The sequence below is a fragment of the Scyliorhinus canicula genome, chromosome 2, assembly GCF_902713615.1.
Source record: "Scyliorhinus canicula chromosome 2, sScyCan1.1, whole genome shotgun sequence".
Classification (NCBI taxonomy): Eukaryota; Metazoa; Chordata; class Chondrichthyes; order Carcharhiniformes; family Scyliorhinidae; genus Scyliorhinus; species Scyliorhinus canicula.
In genome coordinates this window covers 54,000,761-54,025,503 of record NC_052147.1, presented here as the reverse complement: position 1 = coordinate 54,025,503, position 24,743 = coordinate 54,000,761, and the positions used below count along the sequence as shown (strand labels likewise).

Sequence of the window (24,743 nt, the reverse complement as noted above, 5' to 3'; positions counted from 1 at the left end):
ATTTCCATGTCGGGATCCTATGTGATTCATAGTATTCTATGGTATATTCAAGGAACTCCTAGTTAAATGACCAACACACTCCTTAAAGCCATACATGAAATGAAGATATTCTGTAGGATGACAAGAGCAGAGCTGAGAGAGGAATCTATCACAAATAACATGAGTTGTGTGCTGCATTGCTACGCTCGCGAAAACCCCTGGAGATTTGTTAAATGAAATATTGATATTCACTGCTGGGAAAAGACCTGAATATTTGCTCAGTGGCTTGGAAGATATAAAGCTGCTTTGATTCTTTGACCACCTTTCTACTTTTTAATTTTATTGAACAGTTGGAAGCAACTGTAAACTAATTGGAGTTTCCCTTTCATCAGAGATATTCAACTGAACAAATGGGAACAAATCTCTGATTATTCAACCATAGTGTGCAGGCACAGACTGCCAAGTATACACAGTTACTTCAGGCTGATGGGTTCATTCAGACTGTGGTTGTGTTACACATAGTCCAGAATTATTGAAGATAACTTGGAGGGAAACCTTTCAAATCTGTAGTGTTTATACAGTGTGTAATTAACAAGCACTGGAAGGAGTAGAGGTGCTGAATGCTGGAACAGATTCCTCAATCGCAACAGAGCTTGCACTGTGACTATGCTGTGCAGAACTGTACTTCCATGTTTTGAATGATGATTTGATTCAGTGCTGGACAAAGGAGCTGGATCTGCGGTCCTTGGTGATTAATGAAAATTAAATAAACTGATGTTGAACATAACATCTGCCTCGAATTATACAGTTCCCCAGCCCCCCCCCCCCTTTTTTTTATAGATGAAGTGTATGCATCAGTAACAGAAGCAAGCTTTATAGCTAGTTCAATAAATTGGATTGCTGGAAATGAACTTTTTTTTAATGTGTTTTCCTTTTTCCTGATTTTGAGTACCGTTTAAATTTACACCTACTGAGCTCAAAAACTTGCTTTTGCACAATGGTCTTAATCTGATGAGTCCTCCGACACTTTTTATAAGGCGATTGAATGGCCCCAATCGCTCCCGGCTCGGTGACACGACGAGGCTGTTAAACCTCGCGAGAGGCCTCTCGCAAGATTTGCAACGCTCGGAACACCTCACGAGATGGTGCAATCTGGACCGCTCCCTCGTTGAGTGAGATCCAGATGTACATATTTAAATGAGCCATTAGGTTAATTTAAATATATCAACGCCTGATTCTCCTGAGGCCCGGCAGCGAATTCCCATACCTGGGACACCTCGCCATGATGCTGTTTATCATTGGTCCACACAAACATGGACCAGCATAATGGCACCAGGGAGGGGGGGGTTGGGGGTTCAGGAAGTCCCAGGCTGTTGGAGACCCCTGGATGGTCAGGGACAGGGCAGGGTGGCACCTTGGCTGTCCTTCTGGCAACCAGGCACCTTGTCAAGGTGGCATTGTCAAAGGTTGGGGCCTGAGGGTGGCCATGCTCATGAAAGGGGGGATGAGGGGGGTTATGAAGGGTGGGGGGGTGAAGGGTGGGTATGAAGGGGCCTCATAATTGTTGGGGGTGCTGAAAGGGACAGGGCTCAAAAGATAGGCCTGATGACGTGGGGCCCTCGGCGACCCCTCACTTGGTGGTCACTTGGGGAGGGGGATGTGGGGTAATGCCCATGTGAGCAGGAGATGACATTGCCTGTGTGGGGAGCCCTCAAGCTCACTTGGAGATCGGGGCATCCTTTCAAAATGGTGGCCCAATCTCCGAAGAGCCGGTCTCGCCGGCGAATTCAACTCTTCAATGCTGAAAATGTTTCTAAGTGTGGGCTAGACTGCGGAGCAACTCCCATGGCATAGAAAAGTGACTAAGTGTGGGTAAATACAAGTGTGGATCTGTCTCTACTTTTTTCAGCGGTCTGTCTGTGTCTGTCTGTGTCAATATCCAACTTGCTAAGACCATTATATACTTCTATGGCGTAGCTCAGTTTTAATTCTGTTCACTTTGAATCAAATCTTGGAAATCAATATTTCACTTTCAATATTTTTTTTAAAAACCTTTTTCTTCTGATGGTTTTTCTGGTTCTTGTTTTTAATTTCTCCTCCTCGATCCCACATAAGTAGTGCTTCCGATTTGAATGGGAAATATGACTTCAAAATTCCATTGCTTTCTTTTGGTGTTGCTTGCCTGCATCAACATACTCTTTGACTGTTTGCTAATCAAGGTCTTTAAACATGAGTTTTATTTGATGCAAACTTATTGAGCAAATAATACCCTTGTAGTCCTCTAGTTTCAAGATTTAAGATGCATGCTGTTTTCATTTGGCACATAGAAGAACCAATATGCAGTTTAATTGTTTTTACCCTGTTTTAGAGAAGCAATGTTTGTGCAGACTTTGAACTAGATATCGGGATACAACAAGCAATTTATTAGTGTGCTTTAATTCGTTGCTATGAGGATTACAACGTTAGTTGGTTTATGTGTAGAAGGACAAGGTTAGCAAATGCAGTGAATTGCTACCACCTCCATGACCCCTCCAAGCCATTCTGACTTGGAACTATATTGCCGTTCCTTCACTGCCGCTGGGTCAAAATCCTGGAATTCCTTTCGTAACAACACTGAGTGTATCTACACCACATAGACTGCTGCGATTCAAGACCATCTTAAGGGCAATTAAGGATGGGCAATAAATGCTGGCTGTGTCAGCGACACCTACATACTTTGAAAGAAGTAAAAAAACTTAAAAGCTTACTGAATCATATGCAGTATTGATCTGTAAATTGAGAGATTGATTGAATGTTTTTTGGAAAGTAATAGCTCAACTTTCATGTTCAGTTAATGGTTGTTTTTGTTAGTAATGCCTAAATGCTCCAATTGAGAATCAGATAGACTGTAGCCTGACGTTGCTTTGGTCAGTTGGATGTGTGACACATCAAAAACTTTTATTTGTGTCTCTAGTTCAACCTACAGACAATTGCAAATCCAATTCTAAAAGTTTCTGTTTTCACACTGTGGACTGAACATGGTCTTCAGCTGGAGACATATTCCAGGCATTTAAGTCTGGAGAGCTTAAGCATTGGTTGGCAGTGAAGGCTTAGAGACTCTCAAACATCCAAAGGGAATGTAAACGGAAAACTCCACAGCATCCTTTGTGAGCAATTCCAATTGACTGATTCTAGTCTTAAAAGGAGTTAAACCTAATAACGTCCTGACGTAAAGAATATTTATTTTTATTCAGTTTTTAACATTGTATACATAACGCAAAACATCAGAAACCACAGAAACCTCTCCCCCCCCCCCCCCACTCCACCAACGAACACCCCAATAACTCAAAGAAAATAAACAACCCCCACCCCCGTAGCCGTTGATTGTAACCAACTCATTGAATTGTAGAGTAAACAGACCTCATCTCGAGTGGAACCCCTCAATTGCCCCCTCTCAAAGCAAATTTAACGTTCTCCAAATACAGGAACTCCATTAAATCCCCAAGCCACACTCCACCCAACAGGACCTTCCTGAAAAGTGAAGGCTAAAACATCTGCACCGCCCCCTTCTGCACCTCCGGCAAGTCCAACACCCCAAATATGGCCTCCAGGGGACTGGGCTCCAAATCCAAGTGCAGGATCGGCGACATGGTGCTGAAAAAAGACCTCCAAAATTTCTCCAAACGTATGCACATGATTAGCTGACCTCTGTCACACCTCTCGCAAGTGACCTCCCCCCTCAAACATCTAGCTCATCCTCGTCCTTGTCAGGTGCACCCTGTACACCAACTTAACTGTAATAACCTTGATGTGGAGATGCTGGTGTTGGACTGGGTGGGCACAGTAAGAAGTCTCTGAACACCAGGTTAAAGACCATCAGGTTTATTTGAAATCACAAGCTTTTGGCGTGCTATTCCTTCACCTGGTGAAGGAACAGCGAAATAGATGCCTGTTCCATCATATCCAGGAGCACCCTTTAGCCACCACATCCTCGAGCATCTCCATCAACCATTCCAAAAACCTCTTATAGGACTCCACCTGGAACCCATCCAGCCCCGGTGCTTGACCCATTTGCATCTTCATCTTCCCTATCGCTATCCGAACTTCCTCAATCCCCACTGGTTGCCTGCCTGCCCTCTCCTTCTCCCCTACTTTAGGACACGCCAGCCAGCCCCAACCCCCACCCCACCCTCCTTCTCCTCCCCTACTTTAGGACACTCCAGCCAGCCAACCAGCCCCCCCCCCTCCTCCCTTCCTCCTCCTGCCCTACTTTAGGACACTCCAGCCAGCCCCCCTCCTTCTCCTCCTCCTCCTCCTCTACTTTAGGACACTCCAGCCAGCCCCCACCCCCACTGCACTCTCCTCCCCTACTTTAGGACACTCCAGCCAACAAGCTGTCCCACCAACAAGTGACTGCCCTCCTCCCCGTATTCGTATACTACCCCCTTTGCCCACCTCAACTGCCAAACCGCTTTCCCTGTAGACAAAAGGTCAAACCGCGTCTGCACTTCCTTTCTACTGGCCAAAGGTTCCGGGGTGGGATCTGCCGCATACTTCCCATCAACTTCCAAGATTTCATCTACCAGCTGCTGCCACTCCCTTCTTAATCCCTATCCACCTGCGCCTCATACCAGATTATCTCTCCTCTTACCACCGCCTTCAGTGCCTCCCAAACCACTGATGGCGAGATCTCCAAATCCTTATCGAACCCTGTGTAATCACCTTTCCCATCTTCACACAAAACTCAGATCCACAAGCAGCCCCACATCTAACCTGCATGCTGGTCCAAAATAACAATCGGCAAGTATTCCTCACCCGACAACAACAACCTCCCTATAATAAAGAAGTCAATCCTCGAGTACACATTATACACAGGTGAAAAAAAGGAATACTGTACCCCCTGGATGTAAGAACCACCATGGGTCTGCTCTCCCCATCTCCTTCATAAACGCTGCTATCCCTCTCTCGCTCTCTCCATCCCCACCATTTTACCCACTAGCAATGCTACCTTCCAGGCCTTGCTATCAAAGCCTGAGTGGAACACCTGACTCCCCCAATCCTTCCGAAGCCTAACCTGGCCCTTCACCCTCCAATGGGTCTCCTGCTACAGCACCAGGTCGGCTCTCAAGCTCTTCAAATGCAAGAAATCTCTTGCCCGCTTCATCGGTCCACCCAACCCCCGTATGTTCCACGTTACCATTCGGACTGGGACTCTCTCACCCCTCCCCCTACTATCAGTCTTGACCACTGGCCTTCTCCGCGAGCGGTACCAGGCACTACCCCTAGTCACCGTCAGCCAGTTACCCCCCCCCCCCCCCATAAACCTCCGACCACTTCCTCTTGAAACCACTTCTCTCTGCATACTCCCCATCCTGCCAAAAAACATTTTTAATGTACAAAGCCAAAACCCTCTGAAAGAGAAGGAAGTCATGGCCTGTTGTCTTGGAACTGAGCTAACTTCCTCCCATGTACCCTTAAAACATGCATTTACCAATTCTGCTTTTCCAGAAAGAATTATAGATGAATGGTCAAAACTTTTAATGTGTTTAATCTCAATCTTTTTTTTTTTATAAATTTAGGTTACCCAATTATTTTTTCCAATTAAGTGTGGCCAATCCACCTACTCTGCACATTTTTGGGTTGTGGGGGCGAAACCCACGCAGACACGGGGAGAATGTGCAAACTCCACACGGACAGTGACCCAGAGCCGGGATCGAACCTGGGACCTCAGCGCCGTGAGGCAGCTGTGCTAACCACTAGGCCATCGTGCTGCCCTTTAATCTCAATCTTGACAGGAGAACTATAAATTATAATGAGACCAACCCATTTGTATAATGGAAAACAAAATGAAACTCCTCCGAGGTCCCGAAGGAACTAATTAGAACTATTTTATATTGCTTTTTTAATGATTCAGGTACATACCGAAGGATAGGATAGTTCATTTTCCCCCAAGGGTTTATTGCAAACCATGGGTAAATTTGCATCTTTATCACGTGTGGAGCTTTTACCTGGGTGAAGCAGAGAGGAAAATCAGGCAGAGATTCCCATAATGGTAACAGAACCCAACTTTTATTTCTATTAATGTAAGAGGAGCTTCTACTGGCCATAAAGAATGTGCAACCTCTGTACTCCAGTGGATATTTTTAACCAAAATGGATAATAGAAAATGCACCCCAAGTTGAACTCAGAAGTCTGATTCACAGCAAAACCATCAAATTGTCATATTTCTTTACTTTCTAACATGGACACTAAGTAGATAAGAAAAGGAGCATTCTACGGATCCTACTTTCCAGAAAATTGGGGTGTAGAACCCATACCTTTCGCTTGAATGGTATTCGCCACAAAATATAACTTTATTGCGCAAAATGCTATTACTTCTATGTCTTCACATAAAGATGACATCCCAGCTCGAGTAGTACAATATATACCTATGTAAGCAATTGCTTGTGAAGATGTTGAAGAGAAGTACTTGGTGGTGGATGATGAGCCTGGGGAAGTTTGTATAGATGGTCTGGGTCACATTGAGATCAAAAAGGAGGAGGGGTTGACCGTTTTGAAAAACATTAAGGTAGATAAGTCACCAGAGCCTGATAGGATCTATCCCGGAATACTGAGGGGAGAAAGGGAAGAAATTGCTGGGGCATTGACAGAAATCCTTGTATCCTCACTGGCGACAGGTGAAGTCCCAGAGGACTAGAGAATAGCTAATGTTGTTTCTTTGTTCACAAGGGTAGCAAAGATAATCCAGGAAATTACAGGCCGGTGAGCCTTATGTCTGGTAGGGAAAATATTAACGAGGATTCTTCGAGACAGGATTTACTCCCATTTGGAAGCAAATGGATGTATTCGGGAAAGGCAGCGTGGTTTTGTGAAGAGGAGGTCGTGTCTCACTAACTTGATTGAGTTTTTCGAGGATGTGACAAAAATCCCACTCCTGATACTAAGGGCTGTTTAGCACAGGGCTAATTCGCTGGCTTTGAAAGCAGACCAAGGCAGGCCAGCAGCACGGTTCAATTCCCGTAACAGCCTCCCCGAACAGGCACCGCAGTGTGGCGACTAGGGGCTTTTCACAGAAACTTCATTTGAAGCCTACTTGTGACAATAAGCGATTTTCATTTCATTTCAAATGATTGATGAAAGTAGGACAGTGGATATTGTCCACATGGACTTCAGTAAGGCCTTTGACAAGGTCCCTCATGGCAGACTGGTACAGAAGGTGAAGTCACATGGGATCAGAGGTGAGCTGGCAAGATGGATACAAAACTGGTTCGGTCATAGAAGACGGAGGGTAGCAGTTGAAGGATGCTTTTCTGAATGGAAGGCTGTGACTGGTGGTATTCCGCAGGGATCAGTGCTGGGATCATTGCTGTTTGCAGTATATGTTATATGATTTGGAGGAAAATATAACTGGTCTGATTAGTAAGTTTATGGATGACACAAAGGTTGGTGGAATTGCGGATATTGATGACGACTGTCGGAGGATACAGCAGGATATAGAACAAAGAACAATACAGAACACGAACAGGCCCTTCGAACCTCCAAGCCTGTACAGATCGGCTGGAGACTTGGATGGAGAGATGGCAGATGGGAGTTTAATCCGAACAAATGTGAGATAATGCATTTTGGAACGTCCAGTACAGGTGAGAAATATACAGTAAACGGCAGAACCCTCGAGAATATTAACAGGCAGGGTGGCACAATGGTTAGCACTGCTGTCTATGGCGCTGAGGACCCAGGTTCGATCCCGGCCCCAGGTCACTGCCTGTGTGGAGTTTGCACATTCTCCCTGTGTCTGCTTGGGCCTCGCCCCCACAATCCAAACATGTGCAGGTTAGGTCGATTGGCCACACAAAATTGCTTCTTAATTGGAAAAAAGAATTGAGTACTCCAAATTTCTTTTTAAAAAGATTATTGAAAGGTAAAGGGATCTGGGTGTACAGGCCCGCAAGTCATTGAAAGTGACCGCAGGTGGAGAAGGTAGTCATGAAGGCATTCGGCATGCTTCCCTTCATCAGACTGGGCATTGAGTATAAAAATTGGCAAGTGTGTCATGTTGCAGGTTTATAGAGCCTTAGTTAGGCCATACTTGGAATATAGTGTTCAATTCTGGTCGTTACACGACCAGAAGGATGTGGAGGCTTTGGAGAGGGTACAGAGGGGTTTACCAAGATGTTGCCTGTTATGGAGGGCGTTAGCTATGAGGAGAGATTGGATAAACTCGTTTTTTTCTCACTGGGATGATGGAGGTTGAGGGGCGACCTGATAGAAGTCTACAAAGTTATGAGGGACATGGACAGAATAGACAGTCAGAAGCTTTTTCCCAGGGTGGAACAGTCAATTTCTAGGAGACATGAGTTTAAGGTGCGAGAGGCAAAGTTTTGTGGAGATATGCAACGGAAATGTTTTACACAGTGGGTAGTGGGTGAATGAAACTCACTGCCGGAGGAGGTGATGGAAGCAGGTACGATAGTGATGTTTAAGGGGCATTACAAAGAGGATACGGATGCCGGAAGTGTACAAGGTTTTAGGTTAAACGAGCAGCATGGTCAGCGCAGGCTTGGAGGGCCGAAAGGCCTGTTCCTGTGAAGTACTTTTCTTTGTTCTTTGTCTGTCACATCAACCCTTTCCAGTTAATCCAAATTAATGTAAGTTTGATTATTTTTTCACAAAAGGTGAATAGAGGACATTCCGTCTTATGTTGACAGTCAGAGGCTGCATTTACGCTTTTAAATTTAAAGAGGGAGAGGAAATAAAATCTGCTTTGAGAGGGCTAACTTCCTAGATATGAATATATTTGGTATTAAGTTGGCAGCTGGGGTATGCCAGACAACAAGGCAACATAGTTATTGCTCTTTTTTAAACATTGGCTAAGGATAGCGGATAAGTTAACAAAAACAGTTTTACGTGCCACAATCCACAATAATGCAGGAAAAAGATCATTATTAACTTTTATAATTCAAATTAAAAGATTGCAGTATCGCCTTTTCTGGGTACAAAAGTATTTGTTAAATTGTCGAATGAGTGGCATAGCAACAGTGATATAATTTGGTTCCCATTTAGATGAAATAAATCAAGCAGTGTTGCAGCCAAATTGATTTTTTTTTTAAATATGTGATTGAATATCAGTTCAATTTTCAATTTCTGTCAGCACCGTGTTCTTTCTGGGATTAAGGGAGGAGGTGAGCATGGTGGTTAGCACTGCTGCCTCACAGTGCCAGGGACCTGGGTTCAATTCCAATCTTGGGTGACTGACTATGGAGTTTGCACTTTCTCCCCGTGTCTGCATGGGTTTCCTCCGGATGCTCTGGTTTCCTCTCAGTCCAAAGATGTGAAGGTTAGGTGGATTAGTCCCTTAGTGTCCAGGGATGTGAGGGTTAGCTGGGGTTATGGGGTTGCAGGGATGGGGGGGAACGTGGTTAGGGTGCTCCTTTAGAGGGTTGATGCAGATTTGATGGGCCGAATGGTCACCTCCTGCCCTGTAAGTGGCTCTATCATTCTACAACATTTATTAGGGTAGAAGCTGCTTTGGACATGTTTCAAAGAATAACAATGCTCCTTATGACTAAGAATATGAGAAGTATTATCCTTAATAACAAGAATAGAATTCTGCTCCTGAAAATTACTTGTGAGGGGTCTAACATGTCACAAATTGGGTGTCAAATTAATCAGGTGGCCACTTTACTTACTCGTTTTTCAGGATGGTTTAGCATTGTAATGGTTAGTTTCTACACTAGATCCCATAAACTTTCATTCTGCACCACACAAATATTATGAAGCCACATTGTTTTTAATGCAAAAAAAACTTTCTCTGATAAATTTCTCAAAATTCATATACTTGTGACACTAATAAATATTAGTATTATTTCTGGTGTACCTAACAGTGATTTAATATTCATACTTGAATTAAATCGAGAAATGAGTGCTATACATTTGGGAGTAGTCTTTTTGATCTTTTGAGATGATTTCTTATAAACCAAATGCTTAGATATTTACAATTTGCAGATGGACTGATCTGAGACTAATGTTGTCACTTGCTAGTTCACGAAATAGCCATAGTGCTGGTTCAAATTAGCAACTGTAAAACTGTACAACCAACATAATATTCACAGAATCGATATCATGCAGAAGAAGGCCATTTGGCCCATCATGTCTGCACCAGCTCTCTGAATGGGCAGTTCACTTGGTGCCACTCTCTTGCCTTTTCCCCAGAACCATTCTTCCTTTTCAGATGACAGCCTAGGGCACCACGATAGCACAGTGGGTAGCACTGTTGCTTCACAGCGCCAGGGTCCCAGGTTCGATTCCCGGCTTGGGTCGCTGTCTGTGTGGAGTCTGCACGTTCTCCCCGTGTCTGCATGGGTTTCCTCCGGGTGCTCTGGTTTCCTCCCACAAGTCCCGAAAGATGTGCTGTTGGGTAATTTGGACATTCTGAATTCTCCCTCTGTGTACTCGGAACAGGTGCCGGAATGTGGCGACTTGGGGTTTTTCCACAGTAACTTCATTGCAGTGTAAATGTAAGCCTACTTGTGACAATAAAGAATATTTAAAAATAATAATAATCCCTTTTTGAATGCTTCAATTGAACCTGCCTCCACCTCGCTCTCAGACAGGAATCCTTGCACAGGAATCCAGATAGAGTAATAATGCTGCAATTCTAAATTCATTGTGAATTCAAAAGGTGTAGGTATGTATTCACAAGATATTCCCAGACGGGAAATACAATGTTAAAGGTTCCAAATATTTAGTTTATTTCCTTACCTCCAAACATTGATGTGATTATACTGCATGCATTGATCTTTGCGCCTTTAGTGTTATGTTAATGAGATGCTGACAAAAGGCTGGACTTTTGTAACAGTTATTTGGATATCCTTAATTTATGAATAAGGGTCTGGTTCTATGAAACAGATGGTGAAGTGCAAAAGATTGGTCAGTTTATGCATAAAGGGTGAAAGAGGCTATGACAAGTAACAATAGCAAGTGTAGCGTGTGCTTTTTTTCAGTCCGAAAGATATGGTCTAGAATACTAAACAATGCCATCTGTTCTTTGGTTCAGCTGTGCATGTGTCCATCTGAATAATGTATTTGCAGTGATCTGCCTTCCACACGGGCTTCAATAAATACTGACTTATATCAAACCAAGCTGTCCTCTTGATCATGCACAAAATGCCCCTACATGACATTAAAATAGATAGTTTCCCTGCCAGTAAGAGTTCATTCCTGACATTCGAAGGCCGGAGCCATTTTGTGCCTGGCTTTGGGAAATGTTTAATCCGCCTTTATATAATTAATTAGTTGTGAGTTGATCTGTGTGTTAATCAAAGTACAGACGCCGGAATGCTTCTTGCCAAATACCCAAGAGCAGTAATGATTCTGAATGGCATTGATTAGTTATTTGAATTTCGGCAAGCATAAGATTCTAGTTCAAACATTGTGCATTTATCAATAATGGTGTTTATTGAACAGACGTTTTTGAATGATGATCATAAATCTACTTGGGTAAATTGTGACTTGCAACTGGTATTTTTTAGAAAAGCTTCGGCAGTTGGTTTTTTAGAAAAACAACACGGCACAGTGGTTAGCACGGCTTTCTCACAGCGTCAGGGACTCGGGTTCGATTCCAACCTTGCGTGACTTTGTGTGGAGTTTGCACATTCTCCCCTGTGTCTGCGTGGGCTTCTTCTGGGTGCACCGGTTTCCTCCCACAGGCCCAAAGATGTGCAGGTTAGGTGGATTAGCCATGCAAATTGCCACTTAGTGTCCAAAAGATTGGCTGGGGCTATGCCGATGGGGTGTGGGCCTAGGAAGGGGCTCTTTCAGAGGGTTGGTGCAGACTCAATGGGTTGAATGGCCTTCTTCTCCACTGTAGGGATTCTATAGAACAGTCCCACCATTAAGACTATTAAGTTTACAGGCATAGGAAATACTGAAAATTGGTGTCTCTCTCTCCTTTGGGAAAATTCCATTGTTTATCCTCCTTTTTATCATTTGGTGCAAGAGATCACAGGGAGAAAAATAAACAAATAACCACCAACTAAATGGCTCCCACATTCTATCAAAGTAATGGCTCTGGTTTCCACTACAGTAATCCCTCCAATTCTGTATCCTTCCTCCACTCCACCTTCAAATAGCAAATCCTGCTTTTGGCCAAACTCTCCCTTTTCTCTCGTTCCCCCCCTTTCCCCTAAATTAGGTGCTATCCTGCCATTCTAAACCTCCAAACTGTCTGATCTGTTACCCTTTACATATCCTCTCTCTGCACTTGTCTGCAAGGTAGCTATATCTACAGGATTAAATAAAGGGTTTATTTTTAAAAGAAAGATGGAGCTTGGCTCAGATAAACATTAAGCGAGAGGTTCGATATCAAATTGATTGAAGGTATTGAGTGGAATACTGCCTGATCTCCATTCTTGCATCTGTGCTGTTTCTGACTATATAAATAACCTGCGTACCAAAACTAATGCAAGGTTGTCCAATTTACAGAAGGCACTGAGATAGGAAGAGTGGTATGAAGTTCCAATTTGCAGAAAAACTTAACCACTTGCACATTCTGAGACAAATGCCAAATTAAACTGAATACAAGTAACGGCATATTAATGAGTAACGCGGTGTACATTAAATGAAGCAATATAATGGTAGTGTAGTGATTAAGTACAACAGTTCAGACCCCAACATTGGCAAGTTGTGGAATTGGATTTAATAAATCTGATCATTTATGATTAGTGTCAGAACTTATTTTCCCTTGAACTTATTTTCCCTGAAGGTAAAGGAACTCTGTTAATTGTACCTATCCCCGCTATGTGGCTTACACTGCAGGTGACTCCAGTCCACTTTGTGCGGTTGGATTTTAGGTGGTCCAGTAAGCCACTCTATTGTAAACGCAGTCACTACAAAATAAAGGTTTCTCGGGGCCCCTAAGGATCAGCAGTAAATGTGGCCTGACCAACACTTCAAATCATAGAATCATAGAATTTACAGTACAGAAGGAAGCCAATCAGCCCATCGATTCAGCATTTAAGTAAAAATAAACTATTTTGTTTCTTGTATAACGATCTGGGGAAGCAAATTGTGTTCTTGATTCATTAGTATCGTGACACATGCTGCTTGCCAGTTCTTGTATTTCTGCTGTGATAAATTTGCATGTGACCATGGCACACAGGGCAAGTCCTGTAAGACTATGTTGAAACTTTGGTTCATGGGATCTTAATCATGTTCTACTATTATCAGAACAATAGTGACATTATTTTACTGCATGGGATAAACTTCACATTTTACTCCTTTGCATTAAATCCTCGTCTACAAAATTTGCTCTGTTCATCTCCGTAAAATACAATAATTCTTTTTTAGGTGTTTGAACCAGTTCCACCGCCACACATTGTGGGCAGGATTCTCTATTTCAGAAACAAGTGCTCCCACCAGTGGAGAATCGGGACTGTGACCCCTCTGGCGCTAGTAGTATTCTCAGACCTTTACAATGCAAAATTATGCACAGCAGTGAACATGCCGCTTACCCTGAACTTATTGGTCTCGGGCCACCAATTTCAATGAGCGGCCAGAGACAGCTCTCTTTCCCCCCCCCCCCCCCCCCCCCCCCCCCCTCCCTGCTGATGGGGGTCCCCAACCCCTCATGAAAGAGGGGCATCCCCTCCCCCACAGGAATCCCCACCACAGGAATAACGGTTCCAACCCCCCTGCCCTCCGACACACACATGAGGGTGACCAGATTTCTCTCCACACGCCCCCCTCTCCCTTCACCTTCAGGTCCTGCCCAACTGGCATTGCCAATAGTGCACAGCACCATGACATTGGCAGTGAGACCCTAGCCTGGCACGCTGGACTCCAAAGGGGTTCAAATAGGTTTGCCCCTCTTATGTGCCCCTCTGCTGCTGGTAGGGTCCTGGGGATTCGATGGGCTCAGGCTGTGGGTATGGGGTTGACATCGGGACCCTCCCGGGGTGGCGGTTGCAAATCTGGACTGTCCCTTCGAGCCCTCTGTTCAAAATCATCATCCTTGTCTGGCCTGTTTAAACTCTGAAGGACAAGTGCGACACGGTGGCGCAGTGGATAGCACTGCTGCCTCACAAAGCCGAGGACCCGGATTTAATCCCGGCCCTGGGTCACTGTCCGTGTAGAGTTTGCACATTCTCCCCATGTCTACTTGGGACACACCCCCAAAACCAAAACATGTGCAGGGTAGCTGCATTGGCCACTAAATTGCCTCTTAGAACATAGAACAGTACAGCACAGAACAGGCCCTTCGGCCCTCAATGTTGTGCCGAGCCATGATCACCCTACTCAAACCCACGTATCCACCCTATACCCGTAACCCAACAACCCCCCCCCCTTAACCTTACTTTTTTATTAGGACACTACGGGCAATTTAGCATGGCCAATCCACCTAACCCGCACATCTTTGGACTGTGGGAGGAAACCGGAGCACCCGGAGGAAACCCACGCACACGGGGAGGACGTGCAGACTCCACACAGACAGTGACCCAGCCGGGAATCGAACCTGGGACCCTGGAGCTGTGAAGCATTTATGCTAACCACCATGCTACCCTGCTACCCTACTTAATTGAGAAAAAAATAATTGGGCACTTTAAATTTATTTTTAATAAAACCATGAAGGATTTTCTCACTCTGCACTGCTCTGCCTGACAGCTGATGAGCAGATCAGACAGTAATTGAAGTACAAGCCAGGAAAACGTTCCCTTTCCTCAGATTTGCTCCCTTCGACCTATGCATTTAAAACTGCTGCTTTTTGAAGTCTTTGTGCTTTTTTAGAAAGCCCACAACGCTTTAAAAACCTTGAAATCCCCTGAGATCCTTTGAAATGTTTAGCATTCATTCAATTTCACAGTGCAGTACCTTTAACTAGCCTTTGAAAGCTTAATGGTTTAAACACAGCTGCCAGGAGGTTTGTTTATTTATCTTTCCCTTCAGGCTTGAATGCATCTGAAGTACCATCCATTGATCCTAACTGTAATGTTTATAAACAACCTTATTCTGATTGACACCTGCTGGCCACTTCAAAAATGCCAAGTGCTTTCCTTTCCTATTTTCTGACCGCATATTGGATCGGATTTATTTATTGTCCCATGTGCCGAGGTACAGTGAAAAGTATTTTTCTGTGAGCAGCTCAAACATATAATTTCGTACATAATAGGGCAACACATGGTACACAATGTCCTGTTTCTGGGCCAATGCGGGGTTCGCCGCCCAATCAGAATTCCCGACCTTAAGAGGCGGGAGCAAAGAATTCCACCCTGTGGGTTAGAATTCAGAGAAAGTATGGTAATTTTGAAATGCATATGACTACAAAGATATGTGCTAAAGCAGTATATGACTTTTCTCATTTCAAAACTTACTTAAATGTTTCACCTATAGATCAAATGAGCAAAGTAGATTTCTGAATAGTATTTAGTTGCACTTTAATATTAAATAAAAACAGAAAATGTTGAAAAAAACCAGAGGTCTGGCAGCATCGGTGGAGAGAGATACAGCGGGGATTATTTTCAGCCCATGATTGACATCAGAGAACAGTAATGTGGCCGGAAGGCCCCGAGAGATTTGGGAAATGTGATTTGTCTCCGGAAAGATAGTGCTTCCCGATTTTCCCCGCCCCGTGCCTGCAACAACATGAGGTTCACACCCACAAAGGGCGAGATTCTGATTTAAATGGATTATTACAATATTATTAGCAGGCCTCCCCACCACATAATCCTCCTTCACTCAATATTCATACACGGCGAGGTTTACAACAGATTATTAAAAACACGAAACAGTCGTAGGGATCCCTCTGGGAGGTGCAAAGATACATATAGCTCCAGAGGAAGAGGGACACACTGGCACTGCCAACCTGGAAATGCCAGCAGGCAATTCCAGGGGCAGGCAATTCCAGGGGCAGGCCCTCATGGGAACCCCATGGGGGGTCGGGAGGGTCTCAATTTATGTGTGGTGGGGAGAGCAGGCAGTGAGTGGAAAACTTGCAAGTGTGTGGGGGGGGGAGAGAATGCTGGCGATACTTCCTTGGGGGTGGGGGGGGTGGGTGGGTGCTCGATGTTTGTCTGTGAGGCTGGGGCAGTATGCAGATTAACACTTTGTTCTGATTGGGTGACCTTTAAGATGGTACCCCAATCTCTGTGGATCCAGGTGCCGGCTCTATTACCCCACCCTGTTAGAGTGATGGCATTAACCACACCCACTTTTTTTCTTAAAAGAGCCTCAAGATCTGGATCTGGCCCTCCCAGGTGTCAGGTGGCAGTTCCAAGGTGGCATCTGCAGTGCCATGGTGCCACCCAGCCCAAATACCAACAACCCAGTTGTCTCCGAACACCTGGCAGAGCCCCCCACAAGTGCTGTTCCGCATGGTCCTCGTTTGTGGGGACCACTGCTGAACGGGGCCCAGCTGGAGTCTCCTCAACGAGGCCGCTAGATCCCGTGAGTCAATTCGATCTGGCGTCGGAAGAGTTGGTGAGTTTTTAAACTCACTTAACTCTGCAAGTTTGGGTCCTGCCCATTTTGGGCAGGAGCAGATCATGACGTCTCACGAGATCTCACCAGATCTCGCGAGGCGTAATGACTGTTGAGAATGAGGGCAGCACGGTGGCGCAGTGGTTAGCATTGCTGCCTCACAGCACCGAGGTCCCAGGTTTGATCCCGGCTCTGGGTCACTGTCCGTGTGGAGTTTGCACATTCTCCCCGTGTTTGCGTGGGTTTCGCCCCCGCAACCCACAGATGTGCAGGCTAGGTGGATTGGCCACGCTAAATTGCCCCTTAATTGGAAAAAATGAATTGGGTACTCTTAAATTTTTTTTTTAAATGACTGTTGAGAATCCTGGAAGAAGCCTCTCACAGGATTTACCCGCTGCGTCCCATCACGATTCTGGCTGGACCCGGCCAGTAAATCTGCCGTGTTTCTCTCGCCACAGAGGCTGCCAGACCTGAAGAGCCTTTCCAGCATTTTCTGTTTTTAATTCTGATTTTTAGCAACCACAGTACTTTGCTTTTAATTTAATGGTGTCCTGCTGAATGGAGCACTGAATAATAGAGAAACAAATAGGGAAGCAAAATTAGTTTTTTCATTGAATTTGGATGGGATTTTTATTTTATTTTCCTAAAGCAAGTAATTATGATTTCAATCTGGGTTCCATTAAATACTGTCAGTGAAGGAGGGTACCTTAGCTCAGATTATTTTACAACTTTTACATTGCCAACCGGGTAATGCTCAGTAACAGGATAATTGAAAATATTCCACCAGCTGCTGCAATTTTTAAAGCCACTATATTTAATCCTGTTGTTATGGAAACCATGCAGGATGAATGTTGCCTCTATTTTAAATTAGATGGGTGCCCATCTGCAATAGCCTGTATTTATAGGCACACTTTCATAAACTGGAATATTGTACTAGCTGCTGTTATGGATGTAATCTATCTAGTTTACTATCTGACTTTTGGCTGATGATACTGATTTTTGTCAGACTGCCTAGATGAAGGGCATATTAAATTTAACTCTAGGACTTGTATCTGATCTGTCTGATCAAAGCAGAATATATTCCAGTTGATCAGGTGACTCCACTATAATGCAAGCAGCAACCATAATGAAGTAGCTATTCCGAGAAGCCACTTCTTTGCAATCAGAATCAACTAAAGTCCCTTCTTTGTCTTTAGATATGTCTTTAGAACATCATCAATTAGAAAGGCTTTGATATTCTGACTTTCAAATGTAGTGAATCCCAGTTAGTAAGTTAATAGAATTCTGCATTTGAATCATGCCTGTGCTTGGTATTTATGCAGGCCCCACGTAATTACATCTCGCTGATTTATTCAGTAGTTTATTTCCTAACTGGGTCCATTTAAATGTTTAATATCCTTAAAATGAAAATAATGTTTTCAAAAATCAATGTTTTATGAAAACTGTCAATTTACAAATAATTGGCCTTGTCAGGGACAATTCATAATCCACATTATTTTAATTGAGTGCTTTCAGCGGAGGTTGCATTAATACTTGTATCAAAAAATATTTTATGATTTTGTAGCATGGCTTTGAGGTGGTCCACGCAAAAGTACCATTCATACATTTGTACCCATTATGCTGGTTTTGGGTGAAATAGGTGAATTAATGTATACCACAACATATGGAGCTCTGGCCAAGATTATACATTTGAGTATTATTGTGTTTGAATCTGAAATTGAATCGAATCATAAAAAACCTGAAATGATGTGTGTCACCATCAGGTAGGTAGTTACCTGGACTGTAGAGAAAATTAAATGTAGTTAGACACCTCAACATTCTGATTTTTTTTTTGCGTGTGCACAACTATTTGATAAAGTCCCATTTGTTTAGTAATATCGTTGTACCTTTTTAGTTTAGCGAGTAAATCCTGCCCTCTCCCATCTACATTTCCTACTCCTTTACAACAGGTCTTTTGCAAATTCATCTTCAGCTTCCTGGTAAACTGAGCTTCACAATCCGCAGAAGAGAGAAAGACTGGCTTGTCTTCTGCCTCCCAATGGTAAAGTATCTGTTGTGCAGCTGGGAGTTGAATCTCTGCGCAAGATATTGCTAATGGAAGGGTGTACTGGGTGCCATTCCACACAGTTCAGGAAAAGCATTGCAAATTGCCATGTCCGTGAATACTTTTAAAATGGACACTTGAAACTCGTGCTTTTCTTTTTACTTGTGTTAAGCCAAGGCTCGATGGTAGCAGTGCCCCCTTTAAATCAAAGGTTCATGGATTCGAGCACCACCCCAGTGATCACATAACCTAGGCTGACACTACGCTATATTGAGGGAAAGCTACACCAGCGGAGGTTCCATTACTTAACTGAGACGGTAACCAAGACCTTGTTGTTTTCTCAGGTGGCTATATTAATGGAAGAGCGGAGAATTCTGCCAGCATCTTGATCAACATTTATTCCTCAACCAATATCTCAAAAACAGATTAACAGATCATTTATCTCATTACTGTTTATGAGAATGTGGAAGTGAACAAAGTGTATAAATTGACTGTCATATTTCGTCCCATAAAAAAGTACTTCATTGGCTCTAAAGCCTTTAGGGAAGTATGGAGGATGTGAGAATCACTGCATCAATTCAGTTTATTTTTCAAAAATATACAAGACTAGAGATTTCTAGTTTCTCTGGTCCTTCTTCTAAAAGAAGGCTTTGTCCTATTATCTTTCACTTCTTTCAACACCAGGTTAAAGTCCAACAGGTTTGTTTCGAATCACTAGCGTTTGGAGCACTGCTCCTTCCTCAGGTGAATTCACATGAGGAAGGAGCAGTGCTCCAAAGGCTAGTGATTCAAAACAAACCTGTTGGACTTTAACCTGGTGTTGTAAGACATCTTACTGTGCTCACCCCAGTCCAACGCCGGCATCTCCACATCTTTCACTTGTCACTGGGTTTTGTGATGTTCACACATTTAAAAATTGTGTTTATGATTAAGTTTGAATTTAAATGAAATTTCATATTATTTGACGTGTCCTATTTCTTCTTTTAGTGGAAGGCTTCCTCAGAAGGTGAAGAATATGAAGCTGAAGGTAAGAATATGTTTCAAAGAAAATATCTTGCGAATACTGAAATGTTTAGTTTTTTAAAAGATATATATTTGGATTTTTAAATTAGCTTGCTTGTTAGTTCAATCAGTTTGCTGTAAGTAGCTGAAATGTAGACCAAGAAGATCCTGAGCTCGACCTGTAATTGTTAAATTAACTGGGCTCTTGCCCTGAGCACTCCTGGGCAAGGGACCTTACCCCTGATCACTGAGCATGTGGCATGGTGTGAGGATGTAATTGGGCTCAGTTCTAATGTTCCCCTGGGTGACCTACTGGAAACCAACCTGTGCCCCATTATCAATAATCCAGCAAGGAATCTAAAGATCTCAGCCTAGAAAGCAGGTTAACTATTGGGGCAGGAGGGTGGGTGAATTCCCACCTGACACATGCCATCATGTAAAGGTATAAGTGGTATAATATTTGGAACAGATAAAATAAATCTGATCATAGATCATAGAATTTACAGTGCAGAAAGAGACCATTTGGCCCATCGAATCTGCACCGGCCCATGGAACGATCACCCTATCTAAACCCACATCACCACCCTATCCCCGTAATCCAGTAACTTCACCTAACCTTTTTGAACACTAAGGGCAATTTAGCATGGCCAATCCACCTAACCTGCACAATTTTGGACTGTGGGAGTAAAACCGGAGCACCCGGAGGAAACTCACGCAGACACGGGGAGAACGTGCAGATTCCGCACAGACAACCCTAGCCAGGAATCGAACCTGGGACCCTGGAGCTGTGAAGCAACTGTGCTAACCACTGTGCTACCATGCTGCCCAATATTAAGCTTTTCAGTAAAACCTCCAGCAAGCTGCATTTTCTAAGAGCCAAATTGACCAAGCACATAAGTGGTCAACTCCCTGCACATCAATGTGACGTTGCTGATAAAGATTACACGCATTTCGAAGCCACTATCCTAAGAGTCCTTACAATGACAACTACCACCAAAGTACAATGTTAGTTAGGATAAGTAAAACTACAATCTGATAAAGGAGCACTAGGCCTCAAATCTTATGTTACTAAACACAATGCATTGACCAAGCAGATTGACCAACATGACTTATTACCCAATCCTAGTTTTTCAAGAATAAATTTAGAAAACCATTTCTCAGAAATTGAATGGGCAACCATATTAAGAGGGCCTTTTCACCTAATATGGAATAATGATTAGGGGTGGTCTATTATTGAGTGAACGACCATCTTCCATGCCAACTTTTAATTACACAACACCAAAACATTAATTATAAATATCTCCACGTAATGTGAATTATCAAGCTTCGTTAGGGGAGAGTGAGATTGTGGTCACCTCTACGTGAGCCTAACGAGTCTCTCACTCTCTGAGATCAAGGTAGTACGACTTTAATGTTGTATTAAGTAAGAGTTGGTGTTTGTTTTCTCTCATAGAAATAAGAAATAGTTATCTTTTCTCTTTGGGATTTATGCTGTACAATTTATGCTCATTGTAAAACCATCAAATTGCATGCTTTTTCATAATATTAAATGTATGTGTTTACTTTAAAATTAAATCGTCTCATTTAACTTTCTGTATAAAACAATCCACGAACCCAACTTCTATACCCTTCGGTGGGGGAATAATTTCTGTAGAGTTCTTACCCGGGCCCTGACAATATCTGGGAAATTACAATCGATCTAAAGAACATTTGGATGTTAGACTATCGGGACGAAGCTAACAGTCTTGACTGACTTCCTTCCTTTGGTATGAGGGTTAGTTGGACTCCTTAGACCCAAATTATGTGGCCTGGAGTCTAGCTCCCCCTGGCTGAAGTTGAAGGAAGTTAGTTTAGAGGTACGCCAGATCTTGTTGACTTCAAGTTAGAGGTTACAATTGTTAAAAATGCCACAGTTACACGGTTTCGCAGCATCAACTATCCTTTGGTACCATTCCAAGATATCCATTCTTAATGTCTAACTCTAGATAGTGATTATGTGTCTCCTTTAATATGGTGCACTGAGACCAATTGTAGCAACCCTACCTCTGCTTTGGTTGACATCAACTAACCCAGTACTAATGAGGATAGAAGTTGGTGACCCTGAATGGTCTATATGGCACAATTATGTACAGGCACCACATTGAGTATTCAAAGTAGTCAGAGTTTATTAATGGATGTTTCATTTCACAAATTATTTCATACAACAGGTGGAAAAGATCATACAAATGACCATTGACTTTATTGATCCATTTGCAATTTCCCAAATAAAATGATACATTTCGGGCAGCATGGTGGTGCAGTGGGTTAGCCCCGTTGCCTCACGGCGCCGAGGTCCCAGGTTCGATCCCGGCTCTGGGTCACTGTCTGTGTGGAGTTTGCACATTCTCCCCGTGTTTGCGTGGGTTTCGCCCCCACAACCCAAAGATGTGCAGAGTAGGTGGATTGGCCATGCTAAATTGCCCCTTAATTGGAAAAAATTAATTGGGTACTCTAAATTTATTTATTTTTTAAAATGATACATTTAATTCATTTTAACGGTTTATTTGGTAAGTTTGAAGGTAGGATTACTATGTGCTACTCAAATCTGGACATCTTGGAACACAAATGACACATATTTAATGTTCATTTCCTCAAGTTTTCTCATTCACTCTGCCAATTATGTGTTTCTGTGTAGTTGCTTCCTAAAGGACACCTTGGGATGTCTTGGTGAGAGTGGATTATTTGATGATATTACGATACAAGATTGAATTGTGAATTCTTGGTATATCTCCCAGAAAAATGCAAGAGAATAATATTAATACAGAATTAGTGGCCTTGATTTATTTTTACAAAAACCTCCCATAATGGATGGTGGGGTAAAATCAAAAAACGTTTCCTTGACCTGCCACATACGTGCCTGTCTCCACTTTCACACTGGCAGATTGCAAGGCATGCACGTGTCCCATCTTGGAACAGTGGAACATTTTGTTATCGTAGTTAAATCTGGAATTCAAAGTATAGTTGTGAGCCTGATTTAAGTTTAATAACTGTCTGCCAAGTTTCCCAAGATTCCCCAAATGGGTCTCTTGACACTAATCCTCCCAACAGATGGCTATCAACCTAAAAAGAGTGTAAAAATATTTTTTTTAAATAACTGATAGGCCAGTCAGTTTAACCTCAGTGGTAGGGAAGCTTCGAGAAATGATAATTCAGGAAAAGATTAATATCACTTGGGCAAATGTGGGTTAATTAAGGAAAACCAGCACGGAATTGTTCAGGGCCAATCATGTTTAACTAACTTGCTTGAGCTATTTTGGTGAGGTAAGAGAAAAGTTTGATGAGGGTAATACTGTTGATGTGGTGTGCATGGACTTCCAAAACGTATTTTGATAAAGTGCCACACAGCAGACTTGCAAGTAAATTTAGAGCTCATGGAATAAAAGAGATAGTAGCAACTCGGATCTAAAATTCGCTGCATGACAGGAAACAGAGAGCAGCGGTCAAAGATTTATTTGAGACTGGAGTAAGGTTTATAATGGAGTTCCACAGCAATCCGAGATGAGACCCCTACCGTTCCTGATATATATGAATGATCTCGACCTTGGTGTGCAGGGCACAATTTCACACTTTGGTGATGATACAAAATTTGGAAATGTTTTAAACTGTGAGGGGCATAGTATAGAACTTCAAACAGGTGGTGGAATGGCAAATGAAATTTAATGAGAAGTGTGAAGTGATTCATTTTGGTAGGAAGAACACAGAGAGACAATATAAAATAAAGGGTGTGGTTGGAAAAGGGGTGCAGGAACAGAGGGACCTGGATGTATATGTGTATAAATTATTTGAAGTTGGCAGGAAGGGTTGGGAAAGCGGGTAATAAAGCATATGGCAACCTGGGCTTTATCAATAGGAGCATAGAGTAGTAAAAGAAGTTAAGTTAAGCATGTCTCAGCCACTGGTTCAGCCTCAGCTGAAGTATTGATTCCAGCTCTAGTTACCACACTTCAGGAAGTAAGCAACGGCATTAGCTAGAATACAGAAAAGATTCATGAGAATGGTTCGAAGTAAGAGGAACTTCAGTTATGTCGGTAGATTGGAGAAGTTGGGACTGCAGAGAAGGTCGAGAGGAGATTTGATAGAGGTGTTCAAAATAATGAGGGGTCTGGACAGAGTAAATGGGAGGAACTGTTCCCATTGATAAAAGGATCAAGAAGCAGAGGGCATAGATATAAGATAATTGACAAAGGAAGCAGTGGTGACATGAGAATCGCCAAATGGTTGCACAAAGACCTTTTTGTTTCTGCACTGGCTCTAAGGAGGAACAATTTACATCTTGCCACTCCCTAGCCTTCTCCCTGGGGCCATGCCACTCCATATCCTTCTCCTCGGGGCCATGCATATTCCTACCTTTCAGGTAATAATCCAACTCCCTTTTAAATGCCACGATTGAATGAACCATACTCTCGGGCAGTACATTCCAGGTTCCAACCATCCACTATGTGAAAATAGGTTTTCTCGTGTCTCCTTGCTTCTTTTGCTAATTACCTTAAATCTGTGGAGAAACTCCACAGATATGACTAGCTGATTGACCTCCCTCTGGGATGCACTCATTTTATAATTCTATGATCAAACTGGTTGAGTACTGTGCGGGGAATGGAAACAGAAAATATTAATGGGGTCCTGCTGTTCATATCGACAGGAACTGCTTGTATCTGTGCTTTTGATGCTCTTTCACTTCTTCCCTGTAAACATCAGGCTCATTGCCTCCCAGAACCCTTGCAGGTATTTGGGAAGATGAGTGCTGGCATGTCTTTTATTTTAAGGTATGATCAATTTTAATGTTAACATATTTGGATTATATGATGGTTGGTGCATTGCATACACTGCATACAAACATTTCTCTGTGTGAGGGGGCAGCTGACACATTCCCAAGGACTAGCCGTCCTAACTTCTGAAAAACTGTATCAGATACCCGAGGAAATAGCACAATCATTTCAAAGAACAGCAGTAGGAATAGCCTGCTAATAAATCAACGATACAGAAATCTGATGACCTTCAGCCTCTTTGAACAGATGGCTTAGGATTCAGGGACCCAAGTTTAAAATCCTCTGCAATGATATTCAACTGTCTTGCGAGGAACTTAATTGGAAAGTCTCTTTGTTTTGATTGGTAGGGTGAGCTTAATTGGGTTTGACCAGCGATAAGCCTATTTCTGGTGGAAATGAATCCAGAGCACTGAACTGTGCTTCATTCAGCATCGGTCAACAATTTGAATCTGAAAAGCAAAGAT

The 24,743-nt window shown here is 43.0% G+C and overlaps 1 protein-coding gene across 5 annotated transcripts in view; it reads left to right on the top strand.

Annotated features, from left to right (window-relative positions):
* Nucleotides 1-24,743, top strand: part of nin (ninein (GSK3B interacting protein)) — a 189,961-nt gene that overhangs the window by 79,737 nt on the left and 85,481 nt on the right. For all 5 annotated transcript variants that reach the window (XM_038778397.1, XM_038778396.1, XM_038778394.1 and 2 more), the window contains exon 5: nt 19,460-19,499. In XM_038778397.1, the coding sequence (XP_038634325.1) occupies nt 19,460-19,499 (40 nt within the window). The remainder of the gene's footprint in view (nt 1-19,459; nt 19,500-24,743) is intronic.